Source organism: Triticum aestivum, chromosome 6B, assembly GCF_018294505.1.
Source record: "Triticum aestivum cultivar Chinese Spring chromosome 6B, IWGSC CS RefSeq v2.1, whole genome shotgun sequence".
Classification (NCBI taxonomy): Eukaryota; Viridiplantae; Streptophyta; class Magnoliopsida; order Poales; family Poaceae; genus Triticum; species Triticum aestivum.
Window position 1 is genome coordinate 251,965,156 of NC_057810.1, and position 24,151 is coordinate 251,989,306.

Consider the following 24,151-nt stretch of genomic DNA (forward strand, 5'->3'; position numbering starts at 1 on the left):
TATCGAACGGCAAGCGTGGTAGGCATTTAAATAAGGGAGTAACTAGAACTCATCTAGATGAGACGTAATTTGGTCTCATTCACTTGAAAAACAAGAACGGATACAACTCACGTCAGCACACAAGTATCTTATAGCATCACATCCAATGGCTATAAAAGATGAATGAGACTAAATTAAATCTCATCTAGATGAGTTCTGACAAAACTGTTTAAATAAAAGAAGCAAAAAAAAAGAAAAAGAGAGAGGCAACTATAGCCACAGAAGATCGTTCCGCGGTATCCTTCCTGGCAAGGGGCAACCCACCCCACCAACTCTCGCCATCGGCGGCCGTGTTTGGCACGCCGTCACGGCTTGCTCTCCCTATATAGCTCCTCAACCCGTCCACCCATCCCGTACCACTATCGAGCATCCGGGCAAGCAAGTGCAAGTCTGCTCCGTTCCCTCCCAAATCCACCCATCCCTCACCCGCGTCTCCTCCGGTTGCGGCACGAGAATGGGCAGCGTCGACGCCTCCGAGACGACGGTCACCGGGTGGGCCGCCAGGGACGCCACCGGCCACCTCTCCCCCTACACATACACCCTCAGGTACGTACGATCGGCCGTCCGAATCGACCCTCCGGATCTACCATTCCTCCCCGCATCCTCTGCTCCCGGTGTTCTCTTCGGCGGAATCTGTTCCTTTTCTTCCATGTTGTGCGGCATGCATGCAATCGCATCGACCATATGCCGATATGCGATGAGGTTTTGAAGGGTAAGCCCAAGAATCTGATGCGTAGAGCTCTGAAAGATTGATCTCGACAGTGGTTCCTGCTTTTCAGCCCACCAACTGAGCAGCAACCGCATGATGAACGCGCTGCGCTTTAGCCGTTACGCTTTATGCACCACTTCGGTTCGGAGGACCCGCGTCTGGTAGCCGATGCTTTTTGCCTGCGTGTTTGTTGTGTGTACGGTGCATGTTCTTGCTCCTCGGTAGGACTCAGATATGGTGCAAGTTGTCCAGCTGCGCGTGTAAATGAGTAGAGCACGTGTATTTATAAGATCTTTGTCACGTTTTGATGTTTCTTCGTTGACATATCCTTGTTTCCATATTACTACTATGTGTGGCGTCTGGTCTAAAAATTGCACCAACTGTTTGCAATAATACATACTTCTTTGGACTACAGTTTTTCAAGCCAAAATTATGCAGCTTTAGGTGACGATGATTTACGAAGTTATTTGTAGCAAATAAAACATTTTATTCCTGTTTTGGTAATTCACAATCACTTGAAATTATGAGTTTCCACATTTTGGGTTCTCCTCATCCATGTGAATTTTGACACCTGTAAAATAGATACTCCAGTGTTTTGCACCAAGTCCAGTTGACAGCATCCATATACGCCAATATTCCCTCTATAAAAAAATATATAAGCGTTTAGATCTCTTATATTTGTTTACGGAGGGAGTAACTGATACGGACTACCACTTTATGGCTCAGGGTTCGTCTATTTGCACGTGCCTGCTCTGTATTTGCACTTGCAGAAATACACAGCACTAGACACGAGTACAGTACTTGTTTTTTTTATTTTTGAGAAGGTACAGTACTTGTTGAAATTAACTAGTCCTCGCCAAAAAAAAAAGAAATTAACTAGTCAGTTTCGGGAGCGACGAATGCTCTGAATGGCACTTGCGGCAGAATAGTCAGCCAATTTCTCGTGTCGTCTTGTACCGAGGAATCTTGTGTTTTGCCATGGAATAACTGAGTAAGGATCTTCTTCAAGACAAGAATCTTGTGTAAGCATCTCTCTTACCTTTGTGTTTTGCCATGCTGTGGTAACAGGAAAACAGGCCCTGAAGACGTGGTGTTGAAGGTAAAATACTGCGGCATCTGCCACACAGACGTCCACCAGGTTAAGAACGACCTCGGCGCTTCCAAGTACCCCATGGTCCCAGGGTAAGCAACCACAACTACCTACGACTAAAATAGATGTAATTTCCTTGATGAATCCGAAATTAAAATGAAGATAAACCCTGCTAGTACTACTTAGTTTGAAACACAAAGTCCATCTGAGAAGAGAATGGCAACAGAATCATGCGTGAAGGTGGGGCATGCAGTAGGAATTTGGTGGGTGGCGGTGCCGTCAGACTTCCAGAAGCAACGGAGCACTGAGATAGAGCGTGCGTCACTTTTGGCATTATTTTTTCACTGTCATAGTAGGTAGAGACGTAGACACTAAATGTGCGCCATCAGTTCGAGAGAGAAATGCGTAAAAAGGACTCCATCAACTATCATCATCACCTTCTAGTCCGGATTAATAATGTTTCTTGGTGGCTGACAAAATGATATGCAGGCATGAGGTGGTTGGCGAGGTGGTGGAGGTCGGGCCGGAGGTGAGCAAGTTCCGCGCCGGCGACGTGGTGGGCGTCGGGGTGATCGTGGGGTGCTGCCGCGACTGCCGGCCGTGCAAGGCCAACGTCGAGCAGTACTGCAACAAGAAGATCTGGTCGTACAACGACGTCTACACCGACGGCAAGCCGACGCAGGGCGGCTTCGCCTCCGCCATGGTCGTCGATCAAAAGTGAGTTCTGTTTTACTACCACTACTACTATTCTTGCTAGCAAAGCCATTGCACCCATCGGTGTCATCCGTTAGATCTACCGAAAAAGACATATGGTAGTAGGACTTTTTCGATGTGGTTGGATCAAATCACTGTCGAGAAATTGTTGTAGTGGAAAAGAAGGATGCGAGGCTGCGATCTGAAACTTAGAAAGGCGTGGTGCGTGCGGAGAGTCAGATAAGGGTTGGTGTGCATGCCGTGATTCGGCTACTTTTCCTTGTGGAATTGTGAGCAACCAGCAGCTGTGCGATGAGAAAAGGAAGTACTAGTAGTAGGTTTTCGCTTCTTTGAAGCAGACTAGCGTGCTCATGATTCGTCAGCCGTCACCTGCTCCGCGGTTGTTGGGAGGATCGCTTGGCTTCTTCTACCCATGCAGTTTGATCCATAGCGACGTTGCTTTGACACCGATGGTAATGACACCTTCGTGAGTTGGTATACGTACCATTCTAAGAGTATCTACCATGTCAAAGTCTCCTGATCAGTTCAGTCCAGTGTCGTCCGTCCAAGTTGGTGACCAACACTTTCGTCGGCGTGATGTGGCGATATTGGCATTGGAATCAGTCAAGCACACACATATAGGAGTATATATTTATGAAAATTAAGTTGGGTTGCATTTTCTCGCGTGCAGGTTCGTGGTGAAGATCCCCGCCGGGCTGGCGCCGGAGCAGGCGGCGCCGCTGCTGTGCGCGGGCGTGACAGTGTACAGCCCGCTGAAGCACTTCGGGCTCATGACCCCCGGCCTCCGCGGCGGCATCCTGGGCCTGGGCGGCGTGGGCCACATGGGCGTGAAGGTCGCCAAGTCCATGGGCCACCACGTGACGGTGATCAGCTCGTCCAACAAGAAGCGGGCCGAGGCCATGGACGACCTGGGCGCCGACGCCTACCTCGTCAGCTCCGACGCCGACCAGATGGCCGCCGCCGCCGACTCGCTGGACTACATCATCGACACCGTGCCGGTCAAGCACCCGCTGGAGCCCTACCTGGCGCTGCTCAAGATGGACGGCAAGCTGGTGTTGATGGGCGTGATCGCGGAGCCGCTCAGCTTCGTGTCCCCCATGGTGATGCTGGGGAGGAAGACCATCACGGGGAGCTTCATCGGGAGCATGGACGAGACGGAGGAGGTGCTCCAGTTCTGCGTCGACAAGGGGCTCACCTCGCAGATCGAGGTCGTCAAGATGGACTACGTTAACCAGGCGTTCGAGAGGCTCGAGCGCAACGACGTGCGCTACCGCTTCGTCGTCGACGTCGGCGGGAGCAACATCGAGGACGCCGCCTGATCGACGGCCGGGAAAAAGAGAGAGAGAAAGAGCTAGACTGAGCGGCGAGTGCAAGGACAGTATCATGTGTGCCCGTGGCATTTGCCTGAACTTGATGCAGTACATGTTTGTGACCTGTTTCCATTTTCTATCAGAGTGCGCGCCTTCCTTTCCGTGGAGATGCATGTTTTGGTATGAAAAATCCGGCCTCAATGATGATTTCTTCCTGTTATAAATGGTGGTTTCTTCATGTTGAGCGTGCACATTTTACTTACTGTTAGTATTCCAGTTACCAAGGTGTTTTCGAAAAAACCGTAAATTTCAAAAATGTTCATAAAAGTTTTAAAAAAGTTCATAAATTTGAAAACTGATCGTGCATTAGAAAAAAATCATGGTAATTGAAAAAAGTTCATGAATTTGGAAATGTTCAAAAAATATCCAAAATTTGTTTGTGACTAAGAAAAAAAATCACATAATTTGAAATAAAGTTCACGAACAATAGTAAATATTCACAAAATTGCAAAGGCACAAATTATTTTTAAGTTCATCAATAAGACTAAACTTCATAAAATTTGAAAAAAAAATCACTATAGTTGAAATTTTTTTCCAAATTTGGAAAACGTTCAGAAAAATAGAAACAATATTCGTGGATTGGAAAATAGTTGAATAAATATCAATAATTTGGAACAGAGTTCAAAATTTTTGAAAGAAATTGAAGAATCTGAAAATTCTAAGAAAATATAAAATGATTTCGTGAAACTGAGAATTGTTTGTGATTTTCAAAAAGTTCACAGCAGTTCAAATTTTTTTTAGAAAAAGGCAAACAGAAAACAAAACAAAACAGAAAATAAAAAATGACAACCAAGAGAAAATCGTTGGAAAACAAAATACGAAAAAAAGGCTCCTCCGTGTAAACCAGGGAGAGACAATGGGATATATTACCCGCAAAATAAAAAGACAATGGGATATGGCCCACTTAGATTTGCGCCAGATCTGGCCTATTTATCCCATTGGGATATATTACCCGCAACTAAGAGCAAGGGAGTGGGCTGGTCCAATTTTGAACCACCTTTGTATTGAGTTTTTATTTTCTTTTATTTATTTGTTTGTTCCTTTCGTTCTTTTATTTCTTCGTTTTTCAACACTTGTCTACTTTTTCATACACATCGTACATTTTTCTTATATATCAGCAATAATTTTTATACATATTCAACACTTTAAAAATGTATGATTACATTTTTTCTTTCAAAATATAGGTTTTCATGCCCAATTTTTCATACACATTGCAATTTTTTCGAATATACCTCGAACATCTGTTATACACATTTTAGCTTACTCAAACAAATGATAAGTATTTTCAAAAATATGTTTTATATTTATTTTCAAATGAGTGTTAACCCTTTTTCAGATGCTAAAACATTGTTTTTTGAATGAAAGGAAACTCATTTTCAAACTATGCAAACATTTTCTTGTATTGTATATAGCATTTATTTTAAAATGTCATGAACATTTTTTTGACATACGTGAAGTTTTTTAATGTAATGTTTTTTGAATTACATGTAACAGTTTTTAAATAAGACGATATTTTATGGATATTGTATAAAAATCAAAATCACAAACAGTTTTTTAAAATATGTGAGCATTTTTAATGTTGTCCAATTTTTTTAAATTAAGCTAACAATTGTTTCACACTGCATCAACAGTTTTCAAATTCTTGGTATTTTAAGAAATCAAGTAATTGGAATATATTTAGAATTTTTCTTTCAAAAAGGATGAAGAAAAGAAAATACAAAACGAACTAACCTCCAAATAGTAAGTTGGGCCGGGCCAATAGTAGCGACGGGGAGGGCGCATGTGCAAATCTATATCTATATCTATATCTATACCTACTATTAAAGCAAGGTGATATTCTTGGTTTCGTCCCGCTTGGGTGTCGTTTCATATTTTAAATTGTGGCTACTCGAGGTGGTACAAAATTTAGTCTGCCGGTCCGATACAAAAACTGTAACAAAAATTCGTACGTCGCCATAGCAAGCCGAGATGGGCCGGCCCATTGGCGGACGCTATACCACAGCGCCAAAGTGTGCTCTTGTCAAAAAATAAAAAAAGAAAGAAAAGTGTGACATCAGGAATCGTACCGGGGTGGTAGAGGAGGTAACTGGGACGTGTTATCCAATACACTAGACAACTTCGCGTGTCAGCTTCCAAATCTTGATTTATTATTAAACAATACAAGCAGCAGCACCTGATCCAAACACATACGTGAATATTTTGCAAAGTTGTGAACACAAAATTTAAACTCGATCATTTTTTAAAAAGAAACAAGTTTTTAAATTTGGACTTTCTGTAAAATATGAACAATGTTTTTTAAAAAAATAGGAGGTATTGTACTCGAATTTTGAATATTTTTTAAGCACGAACATTTTATAAAATTAAAACATGATTTAAAAAATACTAAAAAATGATTCAACGACGTGATTCTGTTTTTAGATGGATCCAGACGTGATTCTCCTATTTACGTAGAAAGAAAGTTGTTTTTTTATTACTCCCTCCGTTCACTTTTATAAGACGTTTCAGGCAGTTTGACATTGAACTGTTTTAGGTGATGTCTGAATTGTGTACAACGTCTTATAAAAGTAAACAAAGCGAGTACAAAAAATGGTAGGATTGTTTCTGGGGCAAGCCTCGATTGCTCATACCTAAAATTCATATACGTCATCCTCATCTCGCATGTTACACCTTTACCTCGGTGACCCCACCTGGTTTTTATCTCAAACCAAACGATCACCATTTTCTTCACAAAAAAGGAAACAATGGCTGCAATCAATCGACGATGATCACAATCGACACCCCTAACCCTACGAACCCTTGGCTCTCTGTCCTTCCAAACTAAGTTTCTGTGGTTCTGGTTGTGCCAACCCAATTGCTGCCGCCACTTAGGATGCCTACGGCGAGCTGGAGGATGTGGAGGCAGTGGTGATAGTCACAAATGAGGCGAAGGAGCTAGGCAGCATGAGCGTCGCGGATGTGCACATGTGGCCTGAGTGCATCGATGATATGGGGCGGCTCATGCAACGATGATGGTGAAATCATAAGGGCGTCTTGCATGATGATAGGGAAATGGTGGAAGGATAACGGGGATGGTGAGATTCTATGATGATAGTTTCATTACCCGTTACAACGCACGGGCATTTTTGCTAGTACATAAAAATCCTAAACGGCACCTTCTGCGCCCGTTTCTCCAGGTTTCTCAAACGGACGCCATCCCCCGCTGTGCTAGAACGGATGTTCTGCTATTTTTGTTTTGTTTATATAAAACTCAAAAAATTGGATGGCTAGTGAGCTCAAACCGGCGATTGCCTATTTTAATGTACGCTACAACGACGAACCTGCCACCTCACGTGATGTGTTTGCTCACAGCTTTTTCCTTCTTTTCTACTTTCATTTTCCTTTTTTGTTTTTCTTGAAACGGCTTTCTTCCCTTTTTATTTCTATTTTTATTTTGTTTTTTCTAGGAACAGTTCCGTTTGGTTTTTCTACGTAATGTGTGAGCTTTTTAAAAATTTGTGAACTTTTTTCATGTTTGTCACGAATTATTTTTTCAAAATCATTGAACTTTTTATTGAGAAAAAAATCATATTCGATGAACTCTTTTCAAATTTGCAGATCTTTTTCTCAAATTTGATGCGTTTATTTTCCAAATTCTGTTCAAATTTGATGACGTTTTTTTAGTTTTCATGATTATTAAAAAAATTGTGTACTATTTTCAAATTTATGAATTTTTTGAATACGCGGACTTTTCTGTCATTCCTTTTTTTGCGGAAATTTAATTGTTTGTGTTTTTATTGAAAAGTCGACAGTTGACCGGTCAATCGGTCAATCTTAGAATGAAAGCGATGAAGGTGTGCGCTAGCGACCGATTTTTGCTTTGCCTCGTGATGGGCGGGCCCATACAAGCTGTGGCGTGGTTGCTAGAAACACCAATACATAGTGTCCTCCCGGCGGCGCAACTCGATCACGCCCCGGCAGCGTGCTCGAATCATAGCCCAATTGAATTGAAGTTTGTCGAAGAGCTCATGAACAATAAAGGCACTCGTATGAGATGATGTGGGAAATGCACCCAAAGCTGAAAACATGTGTTGAGATTGTTTGGTAGAAGAACCAGAATGCAAGTTCAGTCATGGAGGTGCAAAAAAAAGTTGTGGGAGTTGTCACGTGACCACTCTAGTTGGGATCGTCTGACTTTTGGGAATGTGTAAAGGGAAATAAAACTTCTCATGCATGAATTGGAAATACTAGGAAGCTTACCTGGCCTAGTTGGTCCGTCACACAAGAGGTAAAATTTGTTGAGGAACTTGTAGAATTATACCACCGTAAAGAGACAATGTGGAAGCAACGGTCGTGTGTGGAATGGCAGAACTGTGAAGATAAAAACATATGTTACCTCCACTTGAGAGCCACTATGAGGAGAAGGAAAAACCTCATAAAATCACATCAAAGTTCCAATGGTGATGTGATCCGCAACATAAATGAGCTCAAAGAAATGGCAACATAGTTTTACAAAGATCTACTCACGGTATTACTAATATGCAGGAGGTCCCGGGTCCGGCTCCCCCTTGGGGAAGACCACGACGTGATCAGAGCATGGAGACGGGATGTGCTCAACTGCAGCAAAGGCAAACATGTTACGCCACTCGTTCGTGGCCACCGCTCGATCCAGTCTCACCCGCCCTGCTCCGCCTGTTATCATATGTAAAAGGTAAGCCAGTGAACCCAAGATCCACTAGCTCACAGATCTCAAGCGTATCTCAAAAGGCTAGCATCTGCGCTTCTGCCCGAGGTGTGACCGAGAAGTGTTCAAAATCCCACATAGCCTCATTAAAATCACCAATTACCAGCCAAGGCAAATCACTGACAGATTTCAAGTTCTATAACTTTGTCCACATTACGTGTCTGTTCTCCACACGCGGCTCTCCATAAACAAAGGTGGCTCTCCATTGCGCAGCTCCTTCTCGAACTCTGATAATTGTATCAATAAATATGTCCTCTTTATCCAAAATTTCTACCGCGCAATCTTCCCTCCAATATAAAGCTAAACCTCCACTCATTCCATTGCTATCCACACCACAGAAGCCCTTAAGACCCAATCTATTGCGGATCCTCCTCATCTTCCCTTCATTCTGTCTAGTTTCACACAAAAATACAAGCATGAGGGAACGCGACTTACACAACGTCACTAACTCTCGAACTGTCCGGGTGTTCCCCCCTCCTCGGTAGTTCCAACTTAGGCAATTCACTGTTCACATGTTTTTAGCACAAACTTTTTTTCATATTTTTTTGCACAAAGCTCCTCAGATGTCATTTGCCACCAAATTTTGCAAGCACTTAAAACATTTGGACATAATTTCAGGATTTAAAAAAATGTTTTGCTAAGTTTTTTATCATGGGTGCACAAGAACCACACTCTGTTTGTTTTGCTTTCCGGGGTCACCACTTGTGGCTTCTATCTCCACATGACCCCTTTTGTATCCCTTTGAATATTGCTTTAATAAACTGTGGGATCCCTAAGGGCATGAGCAGTGGAAGCATCACCATACGATAGCCTCGGTGCTTCCAGCAAGGAAAGAGACGATGAGACTACTGTCATAGTTGCTCTTGCCCAACGCAGGCAACACATTTGAACCACCATCTACTTTTCCTCTCAAACTTTCTCCTTCTTCTTTGTGAGAAACAAACAATGATGACTAGCGGTCCCTACACAGGATTCCTGCCTTTCTACCACTTTCTCATGCTTTTGTCAGGCGAGAGGCTGCCTCTTCTGCAGGAGGCCGTTCCGGCCTGCAAGCAGCAGGTTTGGCTTAGCTGGACAGAGCAGGTCGACGTGGAGAGCCGGGGCATCTGTCCATGGTGGAGCGATGGCCATGCCCTAAAAAAGCATAGCACACGTTGCTGCCTCCAAGCTGTAGAACAAAGACGCAAGACAAACTAAGAGGAAGGAACGAATGGTGCATTCTGAGGCATGTAATTTCTGCCACGAACAGCTTGATTGTAACAGGCAGGCCACGTGATTGCTAGGATGTCTACGTCGCTAGGTAATCCTCGAGACATGAAATAAAGTTGCGCCGTTGGACTAAAGAAAACTCAAGGCGAAGTACGTAAAGGCTTTCGCAAACAGCACGTGTTGTTCCGTGGGCACAACCATCCCTGCGTCTATTAAAATTTGAGGGAGCAGATTGCGCAGCTTTCGCGGGCATGCTTTGCTGTTTTGCACAGGGATATTTACTCTACGGTGAACAGCCAGGGATATTTATCCCTGCCCCCTCTATCAATACCGCCAACTGTGAAATGTCGCTACGCGTTTTTTCTTGGCGAAACAACGACCGTCGCCGGTCACCACCACGCCGCACACTAGTCCTGCTGTCCTGCAGTCGCGTAACTGCGAGCCAGTCCATAACTGTTGCTGCCGCTACGACTTTTGTTGTACTGTCCCCAACGATGCTCGATTCGAATGGTTCGTGCGGACGGTACACAACCGCTCGGGCTTGTCGTTTCTGCTCCCGCCTTCGTCATGGTTAGATTGTGCGTTCCAGTAGTACATGCATTCTCATTGGACGCCATGTTTGGTTTGCACACAGAGGTAGTAGTACACACGGAAGGCTTACTAGATTTGATTATAGCAGGATTCAGAGATGACCACGGTTGGTAATGTCTGAGCATGCCGGCGCTACATGCTACTCCTGTGCGGAACCATCAAAGAAACTTGCTAAATTTCGGCGCGTAGATCGACCGCGGAGAGGCGAGCATGATTTGCCAAATTTCGCCATCACCGGTCCCGATCATCTCATTCCTGTGCCGAAATGACAGCCTCGGGCGGAGTAGCAGCAATAATTAACAATTTCCGTTCTCTTTTCTTTCCATTTCCCCCTTGCCGACTTCACCGCTGCTCTGTTTCAGAGCAGGCCGAAGAATAAACAGACTCCAAAGCAGGAACGCAAACAGAAACCAGAAAAGAAAACGACTACAGCTCAGCGCTACTCCTTCACAAGATCTAGCGGCGGTGCGACCGCGTTCGCGGCGACTTCTTTGCACTTAGCATCGGCGGATGGCCGACGGTTTTTACTACTGGCGTTTTATTTTCACTGGCGGGTCATGACGCCGACCCGCTCCGCGCGGCGCGCATCACGCCCTCCACGAGCTGCGGGATGCACGCCTCGCCCACGGCACCCGCGCCGCACCCGGCCGGGAGCCCCACGCCGGACATGTACTTGCACACCTCCGCGCGGATCATCTCCTGCATGGCCGCCACCAGATCGCCGCTGAACGGGTACGAGGACGACGGCTGAGGCACCGGCGCCGGTGGAGGAGAAGGCGAGCGTGGCGATGGCGAGAGCTCCTGGAAGTGGCTCCGGGCGCTATCGTGGTGGAACCCGTGCTCCAGTCCGGGTAGCGAGAGCGACAGAGAGGTGATCGGGTCCTCGTCCTGGCGCGGAGGAGGCGGCCTCACGTCCGCGCTGATAGCGTCGAACCCGCCGGGGCGCGGGACGGGCCGGAACACCTGCCCGCTCCCGTGGCTGAGCTCGCTGCGGTCGGATCCAGTGGGACTCTCGGGACCCGGGCTCGCGCGCTTGCACGGCCGCGGGGAGTCGCCGGAGTCGCTGGCCTCCTCCCACGCCGCGCCGCCGGTGGCGGTGGCGAGCTTGCGCTTGAGCGAGGAGTTCCAGTGGTTCTTGACGGCGTTGTCGGTGCGGCCGGGCAGCAGGCGCGCGATGGCGGCCCAGCGGTTGCCGAGGCGCGCGTGCGCCCGCAGGATGGCGGCGTCCTCCTCCGCCGTGAAGGGGCGGCGCTCCACCTGCGGCGAGAGCTGGTTGCACCACCGCAGGCGGCACGACTTGCCCGACCGCCCGGGGATCCCTCTCCCGATCGCGGTCCAGTTCCGCGCCCCGTGCCGCTCCACCAGCCGCCGCAGCGCCTCGTCCTCCTCAGGGCTCCACGGCCCCTTTATCCTGTCGCACTCCGCCTCCGCGCCCATCGCCGGCGACACACACAACGACCCAAAACCTTCTCCTCCACTCCCCTTGGCCTCACGAGCAGACTCCGGTGGTGGCGGTGCGCGTGCTTCCCCCGATTGATTAGTGATTAGGACGTCTGGACTCCGATGGTGATTGGAAGGGAAAGAGGAGGCGGGGGCTTATATAGGCCGGGGCAGTAGCGGCCGGTAGCTGGTCGCCGGGGTACAGCTGGCGAGGGGCCACCTCACGCTCGGAGGCTGTGTCGTTTGCGATAACAGAATGGCAGGTGGGCCCGCCATTTCCCGGGGCCCACCTGGCGGGGAGAGTGGGCGCGTGATGGAAGCCGTTGTTTGGTTGTTAATCCGCTCGCGGTCCCCCGGAGCCGCATGGTTTGAATTTTGAATTGGAGGATTGGCTTCCGTACCATCAAACCCCATGCCACAAAGGCCGTTAAAAACTGGCGAAAATAGCTGGACTGCTCGCAAAACGGGGCTCACATATCCGAACCGGCCGTTCCATGGCGCGTTCATATACGACCACGCCAAAACAGCTCCGACCCGGTACGAGCCCTCACCGGGCGGTTGTGTCCCAGATCGTATGCTTCGTCCACGCGCGTTCGTTTAGGTCGACGTAGACATAAAAATCGCCACAATGCGTCGATTTAAACGGACACACGTCCGTTTTTCATCCACCTGCCGATTCTTTTTCGGTTCATTTTGAAGTCTAATTTGCGTCGGCGCGAACACAAAACAAACGCGTGCCGCGTCTGTCTACTCCTCTTCCTGAACCGCTAGTCGGTGGCACATTGGTCATCCTCTCCTATTCCAACAGCAAACCCTCGCCCGCCTCCTTCGTTGCCGACGCCCACTTTTCTTGTTACTCTATCGGTTGCCGGTACCGCAACATCCCCCCTACAACGCCGCCACCTCCCACGTCGCCGCCACCGCCGTCTTGCCGTCGGGGATCCGAAAGCTTCCCACCCTCACTCCCCGACACAGCAGCGACGAAGAAGCCGCCTCGCCGCCCGGCCTGCTCCTTCGTCCTGACAACGGCACGCTCGTCGGGCGCCGCCAAGGCAGCTAACTGGTCCTTCGTCGACGCGACTCCCTTCGTCGGCCGGCTCCTTCGTCGACGCCCGCAAGCTGTTCGACAGTTTGCCAAGGTACAAAATGGACTCCGCCGACGAATTCTTTTTTCACAATTTCTTTTGCGACTCCTATGGTTCCTCGTCCGATGAGGAGGAGATCTTGACTGCCGTGTTGGTTCATCACCACCTTAATAGCCAGCGGCCGTTGTTCCGTGGCTCCATTTCGGGGCACCTTCCGGCGTTGAATCGCAACCGAGAGTGCGGAATTTCCTTCTGTGGAAGGACTACTTTGACAAAACGAACCCGTTGTTTAAATATCAGAAATTCCGCCGCCGTTTTCATATGAGTAGGCATCTTTTCAACCGTACTGGAGAAGGGGTTGTCGGCTACGATGACTATTTCAAGTGGAAAGAGGATGCCCTTGGAAAGATTGGCTTCTCCTCTAATCAAAAATGCATTGCAGCCAATCCGAATTTTTGCATACAGAGTGTCCGGTGATCTCATTGACGAGTACATCCGTATGAGCGAGTCTACATGCCTAGAATCCCTGTAAAAGTTTGGCCCTGAGTACTTGTTGGTGATGAATGCCAGCAGGGGCTTCCCAGGGTTACTTGGCAGCATAGACTGCATGCAGTGGGAGTGGCATCGTTGGGTATCCTGCTAATACTTGGAGCACGAAAAAACTGTGAGAGATGATGACTGCTTGTGTGATCATGCACAATATGATCGTAGAAGATGAGCGCCCGAAACGTCTCTACGATCAAGGGTTTCAGTTTCAGGGTGAGAATGTTGTGCCTGAGCATGGAGGAGCGGCGTTTGAATAGATCATCCAATTTCATCCTGACATGCGTGATAGGAAAACTTACATGCAACTGCAAAATGATTTGGTTGAGTATATGTGGACTTATGTTGGCAATCAATACATGTATCTTTTTTATTCGGCTTGCAAAGCTATGTGAGACTATTTTATTTTTATTCAGCTTGTAAAACTATGCTATTTATTTGGTTGTGGACTATATGTTTGCTTGTGAAATAATGCAAAATTTGTGTTCGAAATAATTTAAATTTGTGCTATTTGTTGAAAAATGGCAGTCAGCCGGCCACGCCGGCATATATTCGTTGGCGCGTTGGGCGCAGTGACGATCCAAATCTCAAACAGGGCAGACGCCGAGCGGGGGGCCAACTCTAACGGACAAAGGATGGACAAAAACACTTTTTATTTGGGTCGACGCGTTGGAGTTGCTCTTAAGGAATAAGTATGAGGTTTTTTGCATTTTGAAGGGGGCTCACTGCCCCTGTTACAATGCGCATCGTGCAACACACTTTGTTCTCTCGCGGGGTAAAGGTTGGCGAAAAGCGAAATACCGAGGCTTTGGCGCTTATGAGCAGGAGATGGAAAGATGATAGATTCATGAATCGGTGATCCGTCCAGCTGTGCGTCCATCCCCCTTTGGAGTCGGGAGTTGGGGGCGGGGATGGCGACGCGGGCGCGAACGCACGCAGCGGTGCGGCACGGCCCAGCCAGCACAGTGGCATGTACCCTCGCCGGAGCCCATCCCGGGGTGAATCGCAACCGTCCAGCCCGTCGCAGGGCCCGCCCGTACATGCGTACAAGCCGGACTGTACGACCGCTGCGCGCGACGGTTCGTGCCTCCCGATCCATCCATCCACCGCGCCGACGCGGTGGCCTCCGTCGCTGACGCGCGGGCCAGCGCTTGGGGGCGGGACCACGTGGAGGCGCTGGGCTCTGGCTGCGAGGGGAAAACGACAGGGGGGTCGGAGGAGGCGATAGGGGGGGTGGGATGGCGCGGCGGTTTGCGGGGGGGTGGCCAGGCTGGAGCGCAATCTCTCGGGGCGGGGCAATGAAAACCGGCGCGATTTCGTGGGGGGAGGCACGGCAGTTATGGGCACAGCTCAGCGCGGCTGCCCCGCCACGGCCCGGCCCAGGTGTCTCCGTGTACGTGCGCTGAGTCATCACTCGCCTCACGCACGCCGCTGCTCCACTGCCACTGCCTAGCAGTAGCAGCTATCCCTGACGCCTGCCTTCATGGGTCGTACCCGTACGGCCTCCGCTGGCCTCGCTGGCAGGCACCGATCAACATGATAAAGGAAAATATCTGCACTGCGCTGCACTGCACTGATGTTAAATCACGAGGTTTATCATGGTGGTTACATTGGCGGTTTTGCCTTCCTCGTGATGTGTAATCCTAGCTGCGCTGGCTGGTCATGGTGGGAGTAACATAAGTAGTAATATAGATGCCACATAAGCAAAAGTGATGACGTGTCAAGTAGTTAATGAGGAGAGAGACAAATAAAGTAACATAATATGTTACCATCACCTAGCGGTTCCCAATGCTAAATGAGTCTATGAAGTAATAAATGAAGTGATGTATAACACTACATATATGTTACTACCCACTATAGAGGTAGGAACATAGCCTAGTAACATAGTACATGTTACTAGTCTAAGTTACTCCCCACTGTGACCAGCCTAAGGCGTGCTCTCCAAAAGCTTTACTGCAACTTGACTATTGCTGCTCTCCAGGTTTCACAAATCACAACCGTTTTGAGTCGGGGACAAGAGCTGCTGAGAGTAAGTAACTGCATTGACGACTTAATTGAACTCGCCCGTAACAACCACAGGAAGCGAGCGAGCGTGAGAGCTCAGGGGCAAGGCGAAACCGTAGACATACCGGCTGAAGTTGACGGAACTGCAGAAGCTATAGATGCAGAGCACAGCCGCGCGCGATGAGTCACTGAAGGTCATGCCCGGACAATAAAGTTGGGTTCAGAAATAAAAGCAGGCAAGGCGAGAAGGATGAGGTCGGAGGGGTGGCTGGAGAGTGGAGATGGCGAAAACGGCGAGCGAACCGGGCGGCTCCACGTCGCGAGGCCCGGCATCGGGCGGCGCGTCCACGTAGCCGCACCACCGTAGGGGTAGTGGGGAGGGGCAGAAAACGACGAGGCGGGGAAGGTAGTAAGGTTGGGGCCGTGGAAGTCAGAGGCGGGTATCATCGATCGGCGAAAGGGGGACGTGGACGGATCTGGGACAGCCTGGCGAGGCTTTAACGGCCTCCCACCGCACCGACACTGGCCGGTACTGTACTGTACAGCCGAGATCGGCAGAGATCCACGCCCATGGAGAGAGCGAGAGCGAGATCGGGGAGATCCATTCCACGGGTGCCAGTGCCAGCCCAACCAACAACCCCACCACCCCACCCGTTTCAGTTACGACCCTAGGCAGCTTCGCCGCAGCTTCCTGGGACCGTTTTGTTTATCGCCCGAGCCGGTGCCCTGCACGCCGCGCGGGATCCATCCATCGTTCCTTGCTTTGCCACTCCCCCAGCCTGTATCGTACAGTATTTTTATTTTTTATTAATGCCCTCGGGGCGACCTCCGTACCGCCCCCAAACACGCCCGGTGTCCTATCCGTCCAATGTCCATCCATCAATCTATCTTCTCCCCTGCCGACGTGCGGGATTCGGGAGCATTTCTTTATTTATCAACCGGGGGACGAGGCAGGCAGGCAGGCGGCAACGGCAGAGGCGCATCGGTCGCTCGTGTGGATGGATCTCTGAGCCCTCTGGATGAAATTTCTGTTTTGACCTTATACGCGAAGATTAGCACGAATTGACCTCGTTTGGAAAATACTTTTGAATCTGACCTTTTTTGGTCACGCCAACATCCTCAGCGTTTGGATTATACTGGAGACGCCACGATCAATGGCGTCTGGCCCTGGCCCACACTTACACAGCTAGTGCTGATGTGGCGCAGGCGAAACGCCATGAACCTTGGCGTTTGGGCAAACGCCATACTCCTTGGCGTTTGGTGTCAGACACAAATATGTGCTAGCCTAGCTTAGCTAAAGCTAATTGAGAGCTCATGTAAGAAAAAAAAGCTAACTTACAGCTTGGCTAGCTAGATAGAGTACATTCAACGGATGATTTGCATTGCAGAGTGCGACACACTAGTAAAACATGACCAACACTGACTCCTGAAAAAAATATTGTATTTGTCAGTGGACTGGTTCGGACCAGTCCGCATGCAAGAATATGAAAGCCAACCATCCAATCATGTTCGCATACTTTAGGGACGTGATTTAACAAACCGAACAGTTTTTTTGCATGCTAAACCGAACGAATTTGCAAAGACAACAAAATTCACTTAAGTTCACGCATAATACCTCTGTCCTGATTTATTGGTCCTCGTCATATTTTGCTAAATTTTGATCATAGATTTAAATAAGAAAATATTAATGCATGTCACAAAAAATATATCCTTCTATTCTTATTTGAACATAGTTTCCAACATTATTATTTTTTGTGACATTCACTAATATTTTGTTATTTAAATTTAAGATCAAAATTTGGCACAAAATACAAAAGGGACCAATAAACCAGGTCGGAGATAGTACTCCTGGTGTCAAAAAAGGTCTTACATTATGGGACGGAGGGAGTAATTTACGGTGGAACCACCATTGTCGTTCATGTCGCCGTCGTCGTCGTATTCATCATCAGAGTAGTCCTTCCAGCGACGGAAGGGCACGGGGTGCGGCAGCCCCGTCCGATCGCCACATGGCGCTCACGAACGAGCCGTTTCGCTTTCTCCTGCGTCGTGCCGAGGGCCGCCTAGGCTAATGCCGACCCTGGTCGGTGTGCCTTGGTTGCCTTGCCCCTGCTGATAGGGGGGGGGGTGTCGCTGAGCGATCACTCCTAGCTGATCTTTGTAAGCTCCCCGTCAAAGCAGTCGCGATGACACGCGACCGTCCCCGCCGTGGTCAGCGCGGACCTAGTCGGCGCCTTGTCGGACTTTGCAAAGGCCGAGCGGCACACCGTGTTTATCCACTTCTGCCTTGCCGCCGCGACGATGCTCCACGAGGACGACAAGCCACCGGGGCCACCGAGGTAGTGGACAATCTATCGCTGGCACTCCTGGTTCGTTCTTGCCGCCTCCGAGAGGAAGCGTGACTGCTCCGTCGGCTAATCCTCCGTGTCGTCAGAGAAGATGACGATCTCCTTCATCTCGGAGGAGTTGGTGGCCGTGGAGGTCAAGGAGTCCGAAGAACGATGACGGCGGTGCCATGATCTGAAGGGAGATCCAAAGCCGACACCTCAGAAAACCAAGACTTGGGCATGGTGGAGATCTTGGTCTGGACGGCGAGGGAGTGGAGAGGAACGAATAGGGTTAGAACGTAGAGGAAAGGCACCTGTGATGTGTTGTGTGGACGCCCACCCGTCCGGTCATATTGCTCTAGAACGGCTGTGTCCAATCACGTCTGCTCTCGGTAATGTGGAAAGAAACTGACGGAGCCATCAATTGTGAACGGGGATGCCACATGGCTCCTCTTTGCCGTGTGTGGCTCTCGGCATCTGCGTCGTTTGTCATGCGATGCTTGTTCGCCGTGAGCCCGTGACGGCAACGTCAACTAGTTGCCGTGAAGCAAGGTTTGGCGAGTGTGGCTCTCGGTGTTGTTTACTTTGTTGAGTGTCCGTGTTTTGGCTCTCGGCAAAGAGCCTGACAACCGGCGTATATGGAAATTTCAGTAGTGGTTGGGGTCAGATCGTGTGGTCGGACCCGTAAGTGGCACGAGTTTGAACACCTGCAAACCTTCTGTAAATTTGATGTCGATTTGTGAAAATTCAGACGACTTGATTTACAACACCATGTTTAATGACAAAAAAGTCGGGTTGGAATTTTTACCGGCGATTAGCAGCACCGAGTTAATGGCCCGAAACCGTGCAGTTCATGCTTGACTAGGAGTAATAATTCAACGAAGGCAATCGTAGTTCCTGTTCCGCTCACAATACGTGCAAGTTGTCATGGACTCTTGCATGGAGCACATCGTTTGCATGGAAAGAAGAAATAATACTAACATGCAAGCTCGCCCAAGGAATATGGCGTTTACCCAAAACGCAAGTTTGATACTAACATGCAAGCTTGCCCAAAAGATTTAACCAGCCAGCTCTCGGTAGTTTTAGCTAGGCCCGCCAGACAAGGACACATATATGTGTGTATTACCAAACGCCAAGCACTATGGCGTTTGCCCAGACGCCAAGGTTCATGGCGTTTCGCCTTTGCCACATCAGTGCCAGCTGTGTAAGTTTGGGCCAAGGCTAAACGCCATTGATCGTGGCGTCTGCAGTGCAATCCAAACGCCAAGGACGTTGGCGTGACCAAAAAAGGTCAGATTCGAAAATATTTTTGAAAGGAGGTTAATTCGTGTTAATCTTCATATATAAGGTCAAAACAGTGATTTCGTCCGAGCCCTCTCTCTTTCGGTGGCACTCCCTGCCACGGCTGCGAGCGAAACCAGTGAATGTGCCGGGCACGGTGGTCGGGGGTGGCGGGATGCCTTGTCTGGCTCCGGCGGGCGGGCGGTGAAGTGAAGGTGAGCGAGACAGAGGGGCAGTCAGGCTCGAATCAATGTGCGTGTCGCGGGCGAGCTGTGAGTCACTGTGCGCGGATTCCAGCGCCCCGCTAGCGGACAGGCGGCCGCGCGCGAAACTTCGAGCGAGCCTGCCGTGCGAGTGAAACTCAACAGGCCTACTAGCTGTCATGCACGAGTGGCGGCTAAATTTCGTGTTTTGACCTCTTTTCGTAACTTATTCGAAATCTGACCCTGGTTGGTAAATTTTTTGAGATTTGATCCTTTTCTTACCGCCAAGGCCCCTGGCGGTAGGGTATAACAGCCTACCGCCAAGACCTACCGCCAAGGCCTCTGGCGGTAGGGTTGTTTTTTTTCTAAGTATGGAACACAGTGCACGCTGGCACCTACCGCCGGACACCTTGGCGGTAGGGTTGTACAGCCTACCGCCAGCCTGTTTGGCGGTAGGGGTCTTTCTTACCGCCAGGGGCTTTGGCGGTAGGCTGTTATACCCTACAGCCAAAGGCCTTGGCGGTAAGAAAGAGTCAGATTCTGAAATTTTTACGAACCGGGGTCAGATCTCGAATAGGTTTCAGAAAAGGGTCAAAACACGAAATTTAGCCACGAGCGGCGGTACTCCGGAATTCAACTGTTCGCTCAGTCACCACGTGAGCGTAAACGGCCGTGCGACTGCCAATGGAGTTGCACGGACGGGTGTAGTGGCGCATCGCCTCTGGCCCGCACAGCGTGGTGCTCTCGTTGCGTACCAACAGTCCACCACCAAAGAGACGAATTCACAATCTCAAAACAAAAGAGAGACGAATACACCTCGAAAAAAAAACGAGACTAAGTGCCAAAAAAAAAAACGAGACGAAGAAGGCCACACGGTGCTCATTTAAGCCGAAATGTCAAGTCATAATACAGGCACACACGAGATGCTATTCCTAGGCAGTCAGGGAAAAAGGAAAACGAGTGCAAAGTAAAGGAATCCAGCAGCTCTTGAGCTCTTGGGCCCTTGGCTCATGTCGCAGCAGGCTCGGTCGGGGCGATTGACACGGAACGGAGCAGCTCCAGGGAAGTCGCCACACCTAGGAAATGCGACAGTATGGTGTTCGCTGAAGCCTGCGCACGGTGAGGATTAAAGACTGTCAGATTATTTCTCGTGAATGTTCGCTGATACTGATGAGCTGTGAGTGATGAAGCCTTCAAGAAATTAAACTTCCAGCATAAGCAATTCAACTTCAGTAATTCCACTACCTCTTCCGGTTTATAGTTTCTTAGTACTCCCTCAGTCCCATAATATAAGAAAGTTTTTCAAACTAACAAAGCTTGAAAAGCGTTATTATATTATGGGACGGAGGGAGTACTTCGCAATCAGGAATGTGAAACGAACTCGTAAGCATTTTTCCTTAATACATAAATGAAAAGAAACAAAAAAAAATTGGGTGGTTAAGACTCGGTTTGCGGTTGATGAACTGTGTCGTTCTGTGCTTATTTTATAATCTGTTGTGGAAAAAATTTGACACAAAAGTGGGCAGCAGTGGCTCAAACAAACAGTGAAACAGGGAAAAGCGGCTGGGGTGAATGGGGTTATGAGAATCCACCGCAATGCCAAACGCAGCCTAAGTTTAGAATCCACAAAACTAGCTACGGAATGTTCACTGTATTCGTTATTTACATGATTTTACGGGCAAAGTTTGGAGGACCTGAAGGTATGTATTCAGATTGTGCGCTATGAAACTGAATTCTTTTGATGTTAGTCCTAGAGCACCTTCTTTACAATATAACTATAACTATATAAGTACAACAGACAAACCAGGACTATTGCAGTACAGATTTGGTCCTAGAGAAATGACCCTATCCATTGGCTTATCAAAACTTGCAATTACAATCAGGCTTATGGGTCTTGCTGTTTTTACATGAAGCTCAACAGTTTATGATCTTGATTGTAGAGTAATGTGTGTCATCAAAATTCATCTTACATATAGAAGAATGCACTTTCAGAATTCAGAAATACGAACATAATAAATAAGCAATCAAATACCTGAACCAGGAATACATCTAGAGCCAAAACAGGACTTTGGCCAGCAGAAGTTGCCTGATAATAGGGGACTGCGGAGGTAGTAAGGGCTTTTGCTACCAAAGCACCAACAAGTGCCTGCATACCGAGAACAGCTGAACCCATCCCAAGAATATTGAGCACAATGCCATTTTTCAGACTTTTAATCACATCAGCCCGTGGAGGAGCCTGGAAATCAGTCCATAGTTTAATATTCTAATCTGAAAGCAAATCATATCTGAAGTATATCTTCTCATGCATAAAACAAAAATAAGCAGATATGAGTAATCTTTGCACTACCATTTAAATGTGTAAAAAATCAGTTCAACTCTCAGATGGTACACAAGACAGATAAGTACACAAGATGAGACACAGGCAGTGGAGAAGGTTATGGTTCTCTGATAGGTAACAATGTGAAATGGGTGGTCAAGAAAGAGAGTACCTTTGCGGGTGCACTTGCTGTTTTCCGAAGTCTTTCAGAAAGACGGATGTAGCCAAATGACCAGAAGACTGAAATAAAAGCTGCAGCAACGCCAGCAGCAGTTGTGTAGAATGTAAAGGGTGATGTAACCTTCCCAGTAACAACTGTGGAGAATGACAAAATTCCAGCAGAAACAAACGTGCACACCAACTGGGACCAGAACCCTAGGGTACCCAAATTCTTGAAATACCTAGCTGTTTTCTCTAGCCTCTTGATAACCTGTCCATTCAGTCATTGAAAAGGAATGAAAATATATGCTTCAGTCATGGTACATGGCTTAGAGTAGTACTTAAAGATAATCAATATACATGCAATATAATTTTAGCTATGTGAATAATAAACAGCCTAATTCAAAGCTACCAGCATCACGCAGGTTAATCAGCCTAATATAACACATACAGCTGGGAAAAGAAGAACATTGTCACAATGTCGCTTCAGGTATCAGGATCACAGTTTGTTCACTAAAAGTAGGAGCAAGGAAAGTTGGAAGAAATGGCATCGCAATTAAAACATGCTGTGTCGCTTTTTCTAGGTAAGAGAGTTTAACCAGAAGATATGAAATCCTAATGATCAACAGGTCATGACTGGGGAGCGCTGTATTTATTAACCCTATATTTCACTATCATTTTTCAATCTACATGCAACAGATGCGACATATGGGCACTAGCAAAATCACAAACATACAATTTTGTACCATCAACTATCACAGCAAAACAAAGCCAAAACACCATGAAATGCCTAATGAGGACAGTGGTTCTATTGGCAAGATCCAAACCTGATAAGGTAAGTTTACCTGTCATTAAACAGTTATAAGCGCACTAGCAAATTCAGCAACACACAATCCTCTCAACTATCACATCAAAACGAAACCAGCAGGCACGCCATGGAATGCTCAGTGAGGCGAGGTTCTATCAACAAGATCCAGACCTGAAATATCTATCTATGATATCTTTAGCGTCCAGTTATCCTGACATTTCAGCAATTTCCCTGTACTCGAGATATATCAGATACAAATCACTTAATTTCCTAAACCCTAAACATCACCATGCCCGAGTGCATTATCCTAAGACAAGCAACCATCACATAGCCCAACAGTAAATACTTCATGTGTCACTCTAAAATACATAAACATAAAATTCCCATACAGATTTCCAAACATAATCTTTCTCGAGAAAGCAGGATAAGAACCCTACTTCACGCGCGGGTCAAGTACCGGACGTCGATGGATCAATCAAAGGGGATAAAATTAGGGAAGCACCTGCTCGAGCTTGGCGCGCTCAATTGTCTGCTCGGTGGGGGGAGGCGTCGGGTAGAGAGGGCCCGACGAAGACGAGGACGCCGCCGCCGCCACAGTGAGACGCCGCGGAGCGGCTTCGCCGCCCCCGAAGCAGAGGCGCCCGGTAGGGAGGGTAGCTCCGTTGAGGGGATGGCTGGCGAGAGACGCAACAGCGGGAAGCCCTCGCTGCCGGAGCAGCGGCGGCGGCAGCCGCGATGGGAGTAGGAGCGCCTGCATTTTGGCGATTGCGATGCTACTCGCCCGTTGTGCAGCGGTCGTGCTCGCCGTTGTCTTTTCCAGCGGAAGTTTAGCGTGAACCACCCTCTGGTTTTGTTATTTTCCGTTGGGCACTGCCGCTCCCACATTTGAGCACCATCGCATCGAACATAACAAATTCTAACCAAATTTAGGATAACTTTCTTGAAAGCACCTAATAAACGACTCATGCAAATAATTTGAAATATCATTCGTCGTGAATCAACAAGCCTCTTGAATAAGATCACATATTTTATATAGTTGAATCAATTATATGATCACTTATATAAATGCACATTTTCACCTCGCGATCAAACTGCACACAATCATGCTGCCTCGCCTAGAATCGTTGGCAGTTTGATGCCTTTGCTACAAGCCTAAAGACCAAGTACAGGGAGCTCCGGGCGACATTACGTCAAATCATCACGAGCTAGGGTGGCGATCGATACGTGTTATCTTATCCTTCTCTTGTAATTAGCTCAGTGTTACGTCGCTTGATAGGTCATTGTTGGCCTTGTATCGAAACCTCTACTATTGCACGTTGCCTAACGCATGTCTCGATATACATTTTTTTGTTGAACCTTGTAAGGGCCTTAGTCTAAGGACGAGCAATCGCCCTATTTATAAAAAGATAAATCGTCAAAAGGAGTGTGTGTGTGTGTGCACGCGCGCGCGTGTGCGTGCGTGTATGCGTGCGTGTGACATACCTCTGTGGTTACCAAAATACTAAGCAAGATTCGCATAGAAGTTTAAGTAACTTGAGAAAATAA

General features: G+C 48.0%; 2 protein-coding genes and 1 pseudogene across 2 annotated transcripts; 1 reads left to right on the top strand and 2 right to left on the bottom strand.

The window, feature by feature from the left end:
• Positions 1–345: 345 nt before the first annotated feature.
• Positions 346–4,100, top strand: LOC123136821 (probable cinnamyl alcohol dehydrogenase). The gene is made up of 4 exons (XM_044556326.1): positions 346–585; positions 1,817–1,930; positions 2,328–2,555; positions 3,223–4,100. The coding sequence occupies exons 1-4, from the start codon at positions 494–496 to the stop codon at positions 3,869–3,871; spliced, it is 1,083 nt and encodes a 360-aa protein (XP_044412261.1). The 5' UTR covers positions 346–493; the 3' UTR covers positions 3,872–4,100.
• A 6,635-nt stretch (positions 4,101–10,735) lies between these two features.
• LOC123136822 (transcription factor MYB44-like) lies at positions 10,736–12,022 on the bottom strand (annotated as a pseudogene).
• An 8,161-nt stretch (positions 12,023–20,183) lies between these two features.
• LOC123136823 (protein TIC 21, chloroplastic) lies at positions 20,184–23,430 on the bottom strand. Its single transcript, XM_044556327.1, has 4 exons — positions 23,109–23,430; positions 21,812–22,069; positions 21,355–21,558; positions 20,184–20,432 (listed from the first exon to the last, which is right to left on the bottom strand). Exons 1-4 carry the CDS (start codon positions 23,361–23,363, stop codon positions 20,331–20,333), a joined length of 819 nt encoding a protein of 272 aa, XP_044412262.1. The 5' UTR covers positions 23,364–23,430; the 3' UTR covers positions 20,184–20,330.
• Between the last annotated feature and the right edge of the window lie 721 nt (positions 23,431–24,151).